The sequence below is a fragment of the Ambystoma mexicanum genome, chromosome 10, assembly GCF_040938575.1.
Source record: "Ambystoma mexicanum isolate Mex_15411 chromosome 10, UKY_AmexF1_1, whole genome shotgun sequence".
Taxonomy (NCBI): Eukaryota; Metazoa; Chordata; class Amphibia; order Caudata; family Ambystomatidae; genus Ambystoma; species Ambystoma mexicanum.
The window spans coordinates 1,306,690,019-1,306,705,007 of record NC_090932.1 but is presented as its reverse complement, the minus strand read 5'-3'; the positions used below and the strand labels follow the sequence as shown (position 1 = coordinate 1,306,705,007).

The 14,989-nt window shown below is 46.9% G+C and overlaps 1 protein-coding gene across 1 annotated transcript; it reads left to right on the top strand.

Annotated features, from left to right (window-relative positions):
- Positions 1-311: 311 nt before the first annotated feature.
- LOC138492282 (ubiquitin-like protein ISG15) lies at positions 312-7,103 on the top strand. The gene is made up of 2 exons (XM_069619333.1): positions 312-448; positions 6,499-7,103. The coding sequence occupies exon 2, from the start codon at positions 6,502-6,504 to the stop codon at positions 6,967-6,969; it is 468 nt and encodes a 155-aa protein (XP_069475434.1). The 5' UTR covers positions 312-448; positions 6,499-6,501; the 3' UTR covers positions 6,970-7,103.
- The last annotated feature ends 7,886 nt before the right edge of the window (positions 7,104-14,989 follow it).

Genomic DNA, 14,989 nt, shown 5'->3' with positions numbered 1-14,989 from the left:
TAGACTGAGCTGTAACACTGGTGGTAATTCCATTACCCAAAAGTGGCAGTACCGAATGATTGCCACACATTTACGGCAGCACTGAGTGCTACGGAGTCAGAGCAGTGCCCACACAAGGAAGACAGAGGAGAAGGAGAGTCGGGAGAGCGAGGGGGGGGGAGAAGGAAAGCGAAACTCCCTTTCCCTGCGGAGATCAGTTTCCGTTTCTTTACTCGAGCATCATCAGAAACAATGCGACGTCACAGGGCCCTGTGCCTCCTCCTGCCATATAACGGGACACCGCAGAGCGCTCCTAGAGACCGCAGAGAGCAGGGAAAGCCTCGGAGACTGCATGCAGAGTGCTGATCAAGAACCAAAACAGCACGGAGAGACTGCGACCAGAGGCAGGTGGGAGGAGTGAGAGACGGCGGATTCGCTTTCTGTAAAAGAACCAAGAACCCGTGAAACAGTAAGTTCCTTAACCAACCATCTTTACTGGCGACAGGTAAAGCGGTTGTGCGTTTTGCAAGCAACCCCAGTTTTAGTAGTTTGAACTCAGGGAGAGCATCTTAGAGCGTATAATGCCACGGGTTCTTTATGAAGCGCATTCCCCAAATGGCTTCACACAGAGCCCGTTTATATGCTCACATTACTACTACACAATCGAAAAAAGCACACGTTTTATAGCCCTCGGAAGGATTAAACGTTTTGCCGTGTTTTTTACCTGAGACCAAACGTATGTCAGTGGTAGGTGCTTAACCCACTGAGCTGTCTAGCTTGCACTTTGCACTTTCCCCGAATATACATCAGCGAAGGCAATCGATCGTGTCAAGTAGGTTTCGTTGTCCAGGCGTGCTTCATTTAACGCCACGGGATCCCTGTATGCAGCAGACACTTGTCAATTTAGGGGGACGTTGACTGTGTGATTTCTGAGTGGTTGTAACCAAGAGTGTTGCTAGGTCTGGAAAAGATCCGGCGCTAAGCAAATGTGGGGACTGTGGGGGGGCTAGCTAGCCTTTTTGGCTGTAACCCCTGAGCTTCTATCCGGGGCTACAACCAAAAGACCTGGTGCTACAGCCCCCTCAGCCCCCCCTGGCAACGCCTCTGGTTGTAACACTGTTCATATCAGCTGTGTGTTGCGTGGGAGTGTAATTTGTCCAATGCTGAGGACAGAGAGATAGTGAAAAAGCACCCAAGCAAAGATGAACGAAGTATTTTACATCTGCAACGAAAATATTCCTGTCCTGCCGTCCCCATCACCCCAACCTCACCCCGATTTGGCAAGAACGAACTAGTGCCAACGCATGCATAGTTGCCAACATGACCCGTTCCAATCTGAAGGTGCTTATCCAGTCCTGGTTTGTTTCTTTGCATTCTGGGACTTGTCCGAGTTTTATAATGGTAAAAAGTGTAACTACAATTCCCAGAAAGCAAATAAGAAAAACCACCAGGACTGGATAATCACCTACAGACTAGAATGGGTCATGTTGGCAAGTACACGCATGTCTGCTGCCACATGCATGTAGTGTAATGAGCCGGGCACTCCCTGATACCTGGGTGCCACCGGTTTCCTTCTGGCTCTGGCGCGGTGCCCGCATAGCCTCTCCCGTGACTGCTTCCAGGGCATCCTGGGAAGTTATAGAGGAGATGCTGCTGCCCTATTTAGCCCTCGTCCCTGTGAATAGCTACTGCCAGAAGGCCAAAGAAAAGAAACCGCAGTCGCCCCAGCCACTGAAGAGCCCGCCCCTTGCCCAGCAGTTAAGGTTAGGACTCACAGTGCCAGGCCCTGGCACTAGAACTGGCACTCCACTGAACATAGAACGCAGCTGGTGCCCCCCTCCACGCCCCATAGCCCTCAGCACCGAAAACTGCCCGCGCCCCTGCTTCAGACGGTTGCTATGGAGCTGACCACCACTCCTAGACTGGGGTAACTTTGTGCCAAGTTTGGTAGGTGGGAGACAGGGGCCAGTCACAATGATGGGCCAAGACTGTGCCACCTGTCACATCGCACAGCGCTCTGCTAGGAATCTTTGTTAATTCGGGGAGTGTATTTCCTCATAACGCCTTTCCCCTCCGTGCCTTTCCTCTCTAGTGCATGTTCCTTGAGGTGCGGCAGTTTGCATTACTCAACTCTTTTTCCCAAGTGGATTTAACGTGGGGCTTTCTCCCTCGAGATCTGTCCTGTTTATTAGTTTCGGTATCTTTCACCCTTAACTCCTTTCACCTCACCCTTCACTCACAACCCTTCAGCCACAACTGCTTGCCTCTAATATGTACTTTTCCCAGAATGTTTGCTTCTCTTAAATATTTTATACTGTAGAGAATTCCATTTCTAAAGTCATTACTGGGAATCAGAAAGGGAGTTCCTTCGGATTAGTGAGGTTCCGGCCACTGGTGCTGTGGACGCTGCAGGTCAGCAACTGGCACGGACTCGTTTATTAGACTATTTATTTATTTATTTATTGAATGTGACATAGTTCAAAGAACTTTACATATATTAAAACTAAAATTACAATAAATAAGATGAAACATATACACAATACCATCCAATTACAATGCAATGAGAAAATAATAAAATAAACAATTAATACAAAACATTCAGAATTCACTAAACTCAATTAATTGTTTCTTTAACTATGACAGCTTTTAGGCACAATCAGCCGTATTCTATAGAGTGCAAGGTGCACAGCAGTCCTTTCAGATTGGAGGCAATAATATCAGAAGGCTGGCTCTTGATGGAGTCCATATTATGAACAAAGGGTCCAAGATGGCCCATGTAAGTGGTCCCCAGTCCATTGCATTCAGTCAGCGCATGCTTAGGCGTCTCCATTATCTCTCTTCTGATGGTGACTCATTATAAGGGCCAGATGGGTAAAATGCTATATTTTGTGCCCGTTTAGCTGCATTTCAAAATGTTCACAGCACATTTCAAAATTACACGTTTAGAAACGCATTTGTTGTGAGCGCAAAATCGTTACAAGTGAATGGTCTGCTTATATTTTTCCTTTTACTGCTACCTTTCACTTTTTATTCCATCTTGTCATCCCTTCTAACATTTCAATGCTACCATCACCACTAACCACCTTCCTGCTTACCAAGAACTTCACACCTAAATGTTCACCAGCAGGTCAACCCAAGTTTTCTATCCCAACCCTTCACTGCTAACATTTTCTCCAGCCTTACAACCTGCCATCTTTAAACCCTCACTCCTAGTCTCTTGCCCCTAACCCTTCGCCATTTACCCCATATTCACGGCTCCACATCCTTCACCCGTTTCCCCAACCTCTTATCCCTAACCCTTCTCTGTTCACTCCTAACCAATCACCTGTTACCCTATACACCTTTCCCTTCACACCTTGCCTTTTACCCCTAGACATTCACTAATAGCTTTCAAACCCTAACAGTTCACCCCAAAACCTTCACTACCAATTATTTTTCCGTAATAACCCCTCATTCCTATCCCTTCACCCCTAACCACTTGGCTCCTAGCCAAGTCACCAGAACCCTTCCCCCCTCAACATTGCCCCTGGCTTCTGACCCCTGACCCTCCATCCCAACCTGTAACCCTTCACCCAGACCCTTAACCTCTAATCCTTCACCCCAATACATTGCCCCTGAGCTTTCACCCTTAACACCCTACTATATTCTTTCACCTACAACATGTGACTCCTAATACTTCATCCCTAAACCTCAACTCTTCACTCCTAACACTTCTCCTCCAGCCCTTCACAACTAACCGTTCACCAATAGCCCTTCACACCTAACCCTACAGCCCAGTCCAATGGCTACCAATGTTTGACTCTCTCACATTAAAGGCAAAGAGCCTGGGCTGCACAGGGCCTCCCACTGAGGTCTTACCTTAACAGTCTGAGCAGCAAACCATTTGCAATGGGATGTGCTTAGTGAGGTTAACAGGTAAATGGCAGTGACCATTACTCTGGCACTTTTTATCCTTAGAATTCTACAAGGGTTTAATAAGCTATACTTGTTGGGTGATTAGACAGTATAGGTGTACAGAGGGAACTTGAAATACATGGAACATTAGTCCCTAAAGTTCATCAATGTCCCCCTTGTGACAGCAATTAACTCCTCCCATCCTAAGCTCTGCCTACCCAGTGCCCTCGGTCAATCTTGCCCATAGGGCCTTTGCCTTAAATATACCACTGGCTCCCAAGGCTTGCCCACTTACCCTTGAAGGCTACTTAGACATTTAAAGAAAAGGATACTCACGAAAGAAATACAAAATGAAAGTGCTTCACAAGGAAACAACACCTTTGGAATCCTGTTTGTCTAGCAATCTGAGGCAGCTTCTTTCATAGTGAGTTATGTAAGTGACAGTGAGGTCATGGCATTACTCTGCTCCACTCACCGTCCGGGTTACTGAGCCCTGCCTCGATGACTTTACTGCTGAGTGGCCGGGTTTGACAGACAATATAAATGGTACTTTCTCCTCTTGTGGATCTTGCTAGATTCAGCGAAGGGTCCAAATAATGCCACAACGTTTAAAGAAGGGATGAGTTCCTTTGTGTGGGGGGATCTTTTTAAGCCACTGCAAAAACGGAGTTTTCTCATCTTGACGATCATCCTAGGCTTTAGCCAGGGTTGTCCAACTCCGGGCCCCGAGGACTGGAATCCTGGTGGGTTTACAGGATATCCCTCATTAATATTCATTAGGAAAAATGTGCATACATTTAGGGCCATGTTATGCAAATATATCTCATGAATATTAATGAGGGGTATCCTGAAAACCCAACATGTATCCGGCCCATCCTTCGACAATGAGTGTACACCCCACGCCACCTCTATTTGAGACCTTGGTTTTATAATTGATGATTCTCCCTCTTTTAGTCCAGCCAAATTAATCAAATTCAAAAGTAAATTTAAGTTTTTATCACTGCTGAACCCTACAGAGTATTTTCCCGATCCCTGCCTCTCATGCCAGGTAGATGCGGTCGAAGCAGTTTTTTATTTTAGGGTAGATCAAGTTGTTAACGAATACCGGGGATCTGCAACCTTTAGCTTTGTAGATGTTTGAGACTACGACTCCCATCAGCCCTATCTAGCACTGGCAACGATGAGGGATCATTGGAGTCATAGTCCAAAACAACTGCAGACCCAGAGGATGCATATCCTGGCCTATACCAGGGTCATCACTCTGTACTCTTAAAAGCGGCCAACAAGTCCAAAATGTGGTGACCCATCTCCAGGGAGTGTAAGAAGAAGGGAGCCCATGTCTCCCACTAAGACTCTTCATTGGCTCCCTCTTGCACAGAGATTACGCTTTAAGGGGTGATTCAGAAAGGCAATGATTTCCATGTGTAAGTTACACTTATGCACTGGGGCTTCGCCTTCAGGAAATCAGGTGTAATTTAAGCAGTGTATGCTACTTCGTTTTCTGAATGTCACACATATGCCCGTGGAAAGGTTTGTGAATTAGCTTCTAAGTCTTTATGTGTTGTTTAAAGAGCCCTTACATTTGAGGCCATTTCCTGATTGTTGAATGAAAGTATTTATTCATCGTGGTAATGCAGCACTATGTGCCAAAGTACTTGATATAAACGTGGTAAAATAGAATCAGGAAACAGCAGTACGCAGAAAGGAATACATTTTAGGGTGATGTTGGGAAGAGGCAATAATTGGGCAATGCAAGGGAGTGTGTCCTTAGATGAGAAGGAAATAAGTGCCCTCTAGGAAGGGAGCAGAGTTCTTTAGATAGAGGGTCTCTCAAAAGGAAGCAAATAAGGAGAATGAGCAGGGGAGAGATGGAGAACAGGACGGGGGAGGGGCAACACGAAGAACTTTAACGGCTGAGCGCAGGGAGTGAGTTGGCTCATTGACAAGTGAAAAAAGACAGGGAAAGGGTGGTCCTAACCATCAACATGCTTGAAAACAATATATAAATAAACAAACACAAAATGCTGGTAAGCAAATATGTAAGGCCAAGGGATGCCTAAACAGGTGGCGGGCCACAGGGATTAGGGTGCTTGCTCTGTGGATCGGTGGAGAGCGACTGATATGAAGGAAGCATGCCCAGATTGGAAGTCAATTGAATCATTATAAAAACTGTATGGGTAGGTGAGGAGATGTAGCTGATCTCCTAAAGCAAGGATCTGCAACCTTTGGATCTCCAGATGGTTCAGACTACAATTCCCATGATATCTGGCTATTGACTATGCTGGTTAGGTTGGTGGGAATTGTAGTACAAAACACCTGAAGAGCCAGAAATGACAGACCCCTGTCCTGTATAGACTAGCAGAGGAGTGGGGAGGGGTGTGGTTGCTGGTTAGGGATGGGGAGGCATCTCCTAAGACACTCCATAGGCAGGTGTGGATAAGGCTGTGTGTGCAGATGTTCTGCTTGCCTGCAGGGCACACACATACCACTGTTGCAGCCCTCTTGGAGGTAGATCTCAACATGAGTCTTTGGGCTGCTGAGGATAGAAGGTGTGAGTAATTCTTGCAACAGATGACCGGTAGTTTGTGTGCCCTGTTGACACCCTTTCCCTCTTTACTTCCCCAGGTGATGCAGTTGAACGTGAAGTTCCTGACAGGGGCTGTCTACACCCTGGATGCCAATCCCTCCATGGCCGTCTCTACTCTAAAAGCAGAGGTGGCCAGAAAGACTGGGGTGCCCGCACACCAGCAGAAACTGGGGTCACAAAAAAATGGATATGTGGAGCTGCAGGATACAGCGCGGCTGTCCGAGTATAATCTCTCACCGGGGGACACTTTGCTGCTGGTTGTGAAGGAAGATGCCTCCTTCGAGGTGTTTCTCATGACAGACAAGGGCCGTAAGTCCCCGTACACCATCAAACCATCGGAACTTGTGAGTGAGTTCAAGGGGAGGATTTATGAGAAGGAAAAAGTCCAGGTATCTCAGTTCTGGCTCAGCTACGACTCAAAGCAGCTGGAGGATCGCCAGAAGCTTGGAGAGTACAACATTGCCCCTGGGGGGACCATCTATATGAACCTGCGTCTGCGTGGAGGCTGACGGAGAGAAGGTCTGGCACGTGGAGCCGCTGAATGAAGCACTGGGTCCTCCACATGTCCCCATTGCAACAAGGTTGGCCACCTTGGGACTCAACACCTTATCTTATCCCTGTTGTGGTCTCCTCTGCGGGAATTCATTTGTGCCCTGTGGACTCTAGCATTTGGCAGTGCGGCCAGACATGCAAGTACACATCTCTGCAAAATGTACTGCCAGCACTTCGACCACTTCAGAAGCCTGTTCTGGCTCCATGGTTTCAATTGTATGACCTATCGTTTTTACTTTCCCCAGTATTAATATGGTCCAAAAAGGCTCAGCATGCAGGCGGCCCTCATGCCGGGAGGGGGGAGGGGGGCAGTTAGGTTTTTCCTTTGATAAGTGAGAAGGTGTTGAGCCTCTGGGACACAACAAGGGAGTACACAACTCTTGGCGAATAGAGTGTTAGAATAGGGAGAGGAAAGTACCTAGAAGGCTGATGAAGGAGAAATACAAGATACGATAAGAATGAGCTGCGATTTCCTTTTTTAAATTTTTTGGGATGTGTTCAGGAATGCTTTGGCTCAGGGATGGTAACCTTGTGAAGAAAACGGTTTGATTCTGTATACAGCATCTAATGCGTCGTTCTCTACTATAAGCTTAATGAATATTATATTATGTTACTGAAAAGATCGAAATAAATCTATTCTTTTTTACCTCCCACCCATCGGTTTCCTTTTCTCATTACTATCTCTGGACAGCCCTTTTTTGGCATTGAGAACAGCTCTACTTATTCATCTTATTAAACACAAAAAGCAGGCCTATTCATAATATGGCAACACTTCAGTGTATGATAATTGCTGGCTCGTGTACCCAAATGGTGTCAGTTTATATCAGGCAAATCCTCATACTTTGTCTTTAGTCATCATATGAAGTTAAAGCCTCAGAAGCCCCAATGCTAAGCCAGCTGCCGCCTCGATCGTCCGAGTACTGCCGGTTTATGCTGGGTAAAGTCCGATACAACCTCACATGTCCGGCTGTTCCCATCACATGTCAATTGTAAGCATATTCACCCCAGTACAACCCTATGACACTGCTCCTTCCATGCCCCCCCAGCTATGGAAGAGTTAAAACAAATGACCCTGTAGTCAAGAATGTCAAAGAAGTCCAGAATGGATACGGTCTGAAGGTGGCAGTGAGCTCTACCCTTGGACCTGTCCAGACTCTCCTCTAGCGCAGTGTTGAAGGCTCCCCCCAGAGGATCACGGAGTCCGCCGTCTGAGATAGGCGGGACGCCTCCCACTCAAAGAAGCCTGGGTCATCTGTGTTGGTAGCATACTTGTTTATTAAAAGAGAAACCATCAGCCCCTCCACATATCCCGTAAGCAGTAGCGCTCTGCCCTGAGAGTCTTTAGCCACTTCCGATAGGCGAAACGTAAGTGAGCTATGAATCAGTACAGCCACCCCCTTGCATAAGAAGAGAACGATGAAAAATATCTATGGCACCTCCATTGCACCGCCCACCTACTCTTCCCACAAAGTCGTCAAGGGTGTCTCTTGAAGAAATGCCTCCTTTATGTCGTGGTGCCTCATATATAGGAGGACTTTCCTAACCGATGGCCTCCTTGAATGTTCCAGGTGGTCCCCTTAAAGCTCTTTCCTCTATCTACCTCCCACCCACCACAGCTTGGAGCCATTCAGTGTATTGTAGTTTTGTTCCCTGCCTCCAGGGGCAGCCTACCCTATACTGACCCTCCAATCCATACCGTGATGTCCTACCGGTAGTTGCAAGTAGGTGGGCACCCCAAACACAACATGAACCCCCAACACTTTACCGCCCCACTCTCTCCTCCCCCCCCCCACCCTGCCAAACAACCACCCCAACTTGTCCGGACACCCCTCGTCCCACCCCTCTGCCCCTCGTCCCACCCCTCTTCCCCCAATCGGGGGCCTCGCTGCTGGCACTGAAGCAGAGAAATCCGGGGAAATCTGTATCCATCGTAGGGGAGATCCCCTTTCTCTCTGGAAAGCCCGAGGGTTGCATCCTGGTCCCTGTAATGGAGGAGTTTTGGAATTATGGGACAGGGAGTGGCCCCTGGCACAGGGCGCTGTTCTTGGATTCTGTGGGCCCATTCCACAATGAACATTGGTGAAAGCTCTTCCTTCCTGAAAAGTGACACACAGCCTTTCCACAAAGTCATCACTGCTGCCCGTCGCCTGCTGTTCCCAGACCCCCACCAAGTGTATATTATCATGTCTCGCTCGGCCCTCTAGATCCTCATTCCTAGCCGTAATAACCTTAACTGCTGTTTTTAGGGCCGTCCGCCTTGACAGGATTGTTGCTGCTGTGTCTTCAAGGCCTGAAATTCGATTCTCCACTTCACTGAGCCACGCCCATGCTTATCAAGTCGTAGCTGTATCAGGTCCACCTGAGTGTTGAGGGTGTCCAGTTTTCCTATACCTTCCTTAAGGTGCAGTAGGATTTCCCTCATGTCCAGGTCTGCACCTCCTGCTGCCCCATCCGTACCTCTGGACCCTCCGAAAAGGGCAGAATGGTCCTCCAGTGTCTTGGCTTTCTTCCCAGTCTGTTGCCCATCAAAAGCCAGTGTGCGCTGGTTTATATCCCCCTTCACCATCCTGATGCCCCGGTGCCCAGCCGGGCAACCAGAGCTCCCCTTCGAGATACCTTTACTTACCTCTGCATCCCCGGCTTCCATCAGATGTATTGAGGCTCCACTGAGTGCCCTTTGCCTCGGCTCCACCAGGGACTCTTGCAGTCTTTCTGTTGCTCAACTCCGGTCCCCTGACCCCCGGGTGGTCCTCCCTGTCTTCTGACAGTCTCCTCAGCCACTTGCCACCTGGAGCTGCATTGTGGTCTGTCCTCTGTATACCTAACTGCACCTGGTCCTGAAGGACGACACAGGTCCCACCAAGCCCGCCATGGCTGCTGACCCAATAATCTGACCAATATACTGTGGCCACCCGTGATGGCCTGTCACTTCCAGAGCTACGGCTGGCCCGCTCCCCTCTGCTGTGTAGATAGACTAGGGCTGCCCTAATGGGCTGTCCGATATGTGATGACTGCCTCTAGTGGCCAGTTGCTTCCATGGTTATAACCCACTCACTAGAGCACCTCTCTGCTGTGCGGGTAACATATGTTGCTCAGCGAGCTGTCCAATGTGTTATGGGCGCCTGTAGAGGCCCAGACCTTGCAGAGCCATGACCCACTCATCTCTGTTGACCTGGCTGACATGCTAGCCCTGCTTCCCTGCCTGGGGTCCGTGGGTTACGCCTGCATAATTATATACTGATACTTTGACCCAGTAGATTGTGAACTGGCTTCAGACCAGGAGTATCATTTTGTAACATGACAGACTTTGATGTGTGGTGATGGAAGAGGCGAATCTTCACAGCAACTGTCTCACCCAATGTGTAAAGTGTATGACATGAGATAGCTGCCTTGTTTATAACATATTTTTGCCTTTAAAAAAATGGGCAAACAGTGCACAAATAACGATGATTTAGACCACGCCCTAACTTGCTAGGATGACAACTAGACTGACAGTCCATGTGGGGACGATGCAGGCTATTGCCTTAGGATCGACCCACTCAATTTGACTGTCACTCTGCAGTATTTGAGCGGTGGGTAGGGGTAGGAAGCAGTTTTCTAACTGCTGTAGTGCCCCTCCCCCGCTAAACTAATCAATTTGACTTTCCCCGAACAGGCGGAAATACTCCCATCCACAACCGGACAATGTTATGATCCCCACCTATGTACTTACTAGTACGAGCGAAGCAAAACAACTGACAAATCCAATGGCAACGTGGCCCATGCTCCGAGCGCGTCCTTAGCAACGGCAGCTGGGACGCGCTCGCGCAACACCACGCAAGCCCTGAGTAGAATCATTCTGTTGATCTTCCCATACAAAGATGGCGGCACGGGCGGGGACGCGCATGCGCGGCTGTTCCCAGGACAACGGATTTGGCTTGGGTAGGCTGTGCGGCGCGTCCTCGAGGCGGGCGGCTTCGTTCAGCGTCCTACAGGCGATCTTTCTCACAAGTAAGTTAAAGGACAACGGAAGCGAGTACGAGTAATGTTTGAGCGAATATGTTACCAACAGTTAATTAGTAAACAGGGGTGACTTTTTCACCTCTAAATCCAACGCCCCTAATAGCCATTCAGTAGGAGTACGTATGCATTGAAGTTATCCCCTCTCGTTTCTTCATACTTACAGTCGCTCATTGTTGAAGCCACAGCCTGATACAGCCACTACCCCCGGCGAGATATCTTGGGTCTTCCGACCGGGTGAGTCACGGTGAAATTATATTCACATAATCTGAGATTTTGATCCCTCACCAACGATCTGATCCTGACAAGCTGTTTTTGTCATGTCATTTTAACTACACAGGTGGCCATGAATTCTTTATGGGTACCAAGGAAAGCAGGTTAGTGTATCTCTACCTCTGTGAGATACTCATTTTTAGTTTCTCCAAACTCCCCATGAAGCTAATTAGTGTATCCTTATACCCTCAGGAAATCCCACTGAATTTTGAATCTTGTTGAATCTAAAACACATCCTGCCCTGAAGATGGATTTCCTACAATCCGAAACACGTTGGCACTGACAACTCAATAGGAGTGTCTTTAGAAATTCTGAGCTGAATGAATGTGATGGCTCAGAAGTAGGAAAATTGAAATTGGACAACTGTTTTTGTTCTGTTTTGTATATGAATGACTTGTTCATATTATACTGCTAAAAAGTGTACCCTACCTTTATTACCTACAATATATGTTTTTGTCAGAGAGCATTCTGTCCAGAGCAACTGAAATGTTGTCCTTTGTTTGTGAATTATAAACTTACTTAGATATAATATCTTGGGAATTGAATTTATTGATCCTCACACCTCTTATACTTTGAAGTGTGGGAAGTTGAATTTGTTTTCAATGTGAATGATATGACTTAATGTAACACTTCAATACTTGAAACACTTGATTAAGCTGACTGCTTTTCTTTGAAATTGTTGAAAATTTGCCTTGCTGAACAACTACTCCCATCTGGGAGTACTTTGGTTTCAGTCAGGCCTGATCACTAATTGGGATATCATTCCCACTAGGAGTGCAGTACAGGGTTACCGACTGGCAACAGTCTGTGCATGTTTTGTTCCTCAGGGCAATAATTGGGTCAAGATTGGACTAATTTAATGCCCTCTTTGTATGGGACATCACGTAAGAACCTTGCCAAACTTCAACTAGCACAAAACAATGCTCTGCAGGCTGCGACAGGCATCTCACGAAGAGACCACATTTCTGAGGTTAGAAGGTAGGTCCATTGGCTTCCCGTCAAGGAAAGGATTGTCTTCAAAATACTCGCACTGATGCACGAGTATGTGCATGACTTGGCACCCCCTTTCCTAGTCCATAGGATTTCCAAACACACTCCATCTAGACCTACCAGAGCGGCATACTCCAACAGGATCACAGTACCCAAAACTCGCAGAGGCCATGCGGGCGGCACCAGATTCCCAACCATGGCCACCACCTTTTGGAACACCCTCCCCTCTCACATCAGGTCGATTGACTCTCATGCAGCCTTCCGGAAAGCCATCAAAACCAGGCCCTTTGTATGACAATGCACATGTACCATCTTTATGTATCTCTGACAGTGCACCTATAACACTTGCATGTATCTTTGTATATGTAACCAAACAACCTGTACCAAGTAATTTTTGTTGGGCCGCATTCTTGTAACCCTGAATTAAGTCATTCTTACGCTCTTATTATAGCGCCTCGATGCCTGTGGGCTGTAGTCCGCTCTACAAATCCAAAAATTAAAAATAAATAAGACATTTCACTTTCACCAACCACGCCTGGTCAGAGAATAATGCACTGTCACAAGCTTTTGAGACACCTATCGTGTTTAGGCAGTTGGTGACAGATTGAACTAACTCACTGTTTTTGCTTTTCCATTTCTCCAATTTTTCTTTTTTGCATCTAATCTTCACTTAATGCTCTGTAAATGTACTGTTGGTCCACGTGGCTGCTTTCTATTATGGCTATCTCACGATGGTGGTAACGTGCAGTCATTGTGGCGCTTGTTTGACGCGTGAATGTATTTCTGAAAAATATTGTACTCTGAACCATTGCGCTGTTTATCTATTCTGATTTTGTCTCGGCATGATGGACACTATTGCTGGCAATGGCCTGTGTATAACATGACATCTCTGACACATGCTTAACGATATTGCAAACCACATGAAATACGGCGCCTTTGACGCTGTAATGTATCTTCACTAACACTGCAATCAACATTAATTTGCTTTTTGGCCCTTCTGTATAATGGCTTTTCATGATTGGTACAACTGTTTGAAACATGGTGCTTTCGGTCTGATTTGTCTTTGGCAGTTCTGCATCGGAAGGCCTATGTGTGCACTCTGCAATTGTGTTACTAACACAAGGAACACGATTATCTGGCATGGAATGTATTTCTACCTCGGTCCTTTGTTGTATCGTTATGCATATTGCGGGTCCCTGTTGTCTCCCTTGCTATATTGCTATTTGCCCTGATGAAGGACAATAGGTCTGACATGCATATCCCCTACATGAACCTGCCGCAAATGCACTGCTGGTGAGAAATTCGACCATCAGCACGGTGGGTGTGCGCTCGCTTGGGCTTTTTTCAAAAAATATAATGTATATGAAATTGAATGATGGTAGATCAACCTCTGGAAAATGTGTGGGGCTAATCTTCACACATTTTCCTATGCTTACTACACGACATAAACATAGACCTGTGTACTCTGGGTGGACACACACTACAGGCAAAGTCCTCCCTGTCATATGTAGTTGGGATCTGACAGGTGGAGTACATGATGCATCTCGGAAGGGGGAGGGCCAGGCTGTGTGTTTACCCTCTGCAGATGGTGGCAGCAAATAACATAGTTAACATATTAATTGAGTATACTTCAAACGGGGCCCACATAGGGCCTAGCTGCAGAGGCTAAAACGAAAGAGACAGGAAACGCCAACAGCCTTTGATATGCACTGTGTCAACCTGAAGGCAGCTCCCTCCTCTCATTATCAAGGGCAGTGACCTATCATGTCTGAGACTATGTGTTTACAGTAGGAAACTCCCACGTGGGGACCCCATTCAGAAGGTACGAGTATGTGTATTGATGGAGACAGAAAGTCTGATCTCACCGCAGCTTCAAGGGAGACCTGCCGCTTTAATCAGGAACCTCTGAGAGCTCAATTAACCACAGAGACCCTTTGATCCACAACAGACAGAAAGATGGGTGGGATGTAGTATTACATGTTTTCACCCCTTTACCTTTTCTGTTGCAAGGCACTGTGGTTATGACCTCAGGCACACATAAAATTGCTTGTGGGGGCACTGGCGTAACATGGAGCCCCGCGACCACATGTCCTGGGAGGGAGCCCCACTTGGAGTAAAAAAATAAATAAATTAAATTCTTTTCAATTTTTTTTTTATGTTTCTTTTTGAATTCACTCTGCATATATAAAGACATTATTTCTGTAACAGAAATTATTTCTTTATGAAGGCAGAGGGAATACAAAAACAATTTTTTTTTAAAGTCCGGGGATACCCCCACCCATTGACATGAAGACCCTAAGATGGTTTAGTCCTTAACGGAAATAATTTCTTTATGAAGTCAGAGTGACTTCAAAACTAAACTATTTCTTTTTGAAGTATTATGGCTCCCCTTAACCCCATGGCATGTGTGTGTGAGTGTATGGTGAAAGAGTGCACACAAATGTATGGGTGGCTGGGTATGCGTGTGTGCATGTACAGTGAAAGGGTGAACACTTAAATGTATGGGTGGCTGCCTGGGTGTGTCTGTATGGTGAAAGGGTGCACACCTACATGTATAGGTGACTGTCTGTGTGAGTGTATGGTGAAAGGGTACACACAAATGTATGGGTGGCTGGGTGTGCGTGTACGTTGAAAGGATTCACACTTAAATGTATGGGTGGCTGCGTGGGTGTGCCTGTATGGTGAAAGGGTGCACACCTAAATGTATGGGTGGGT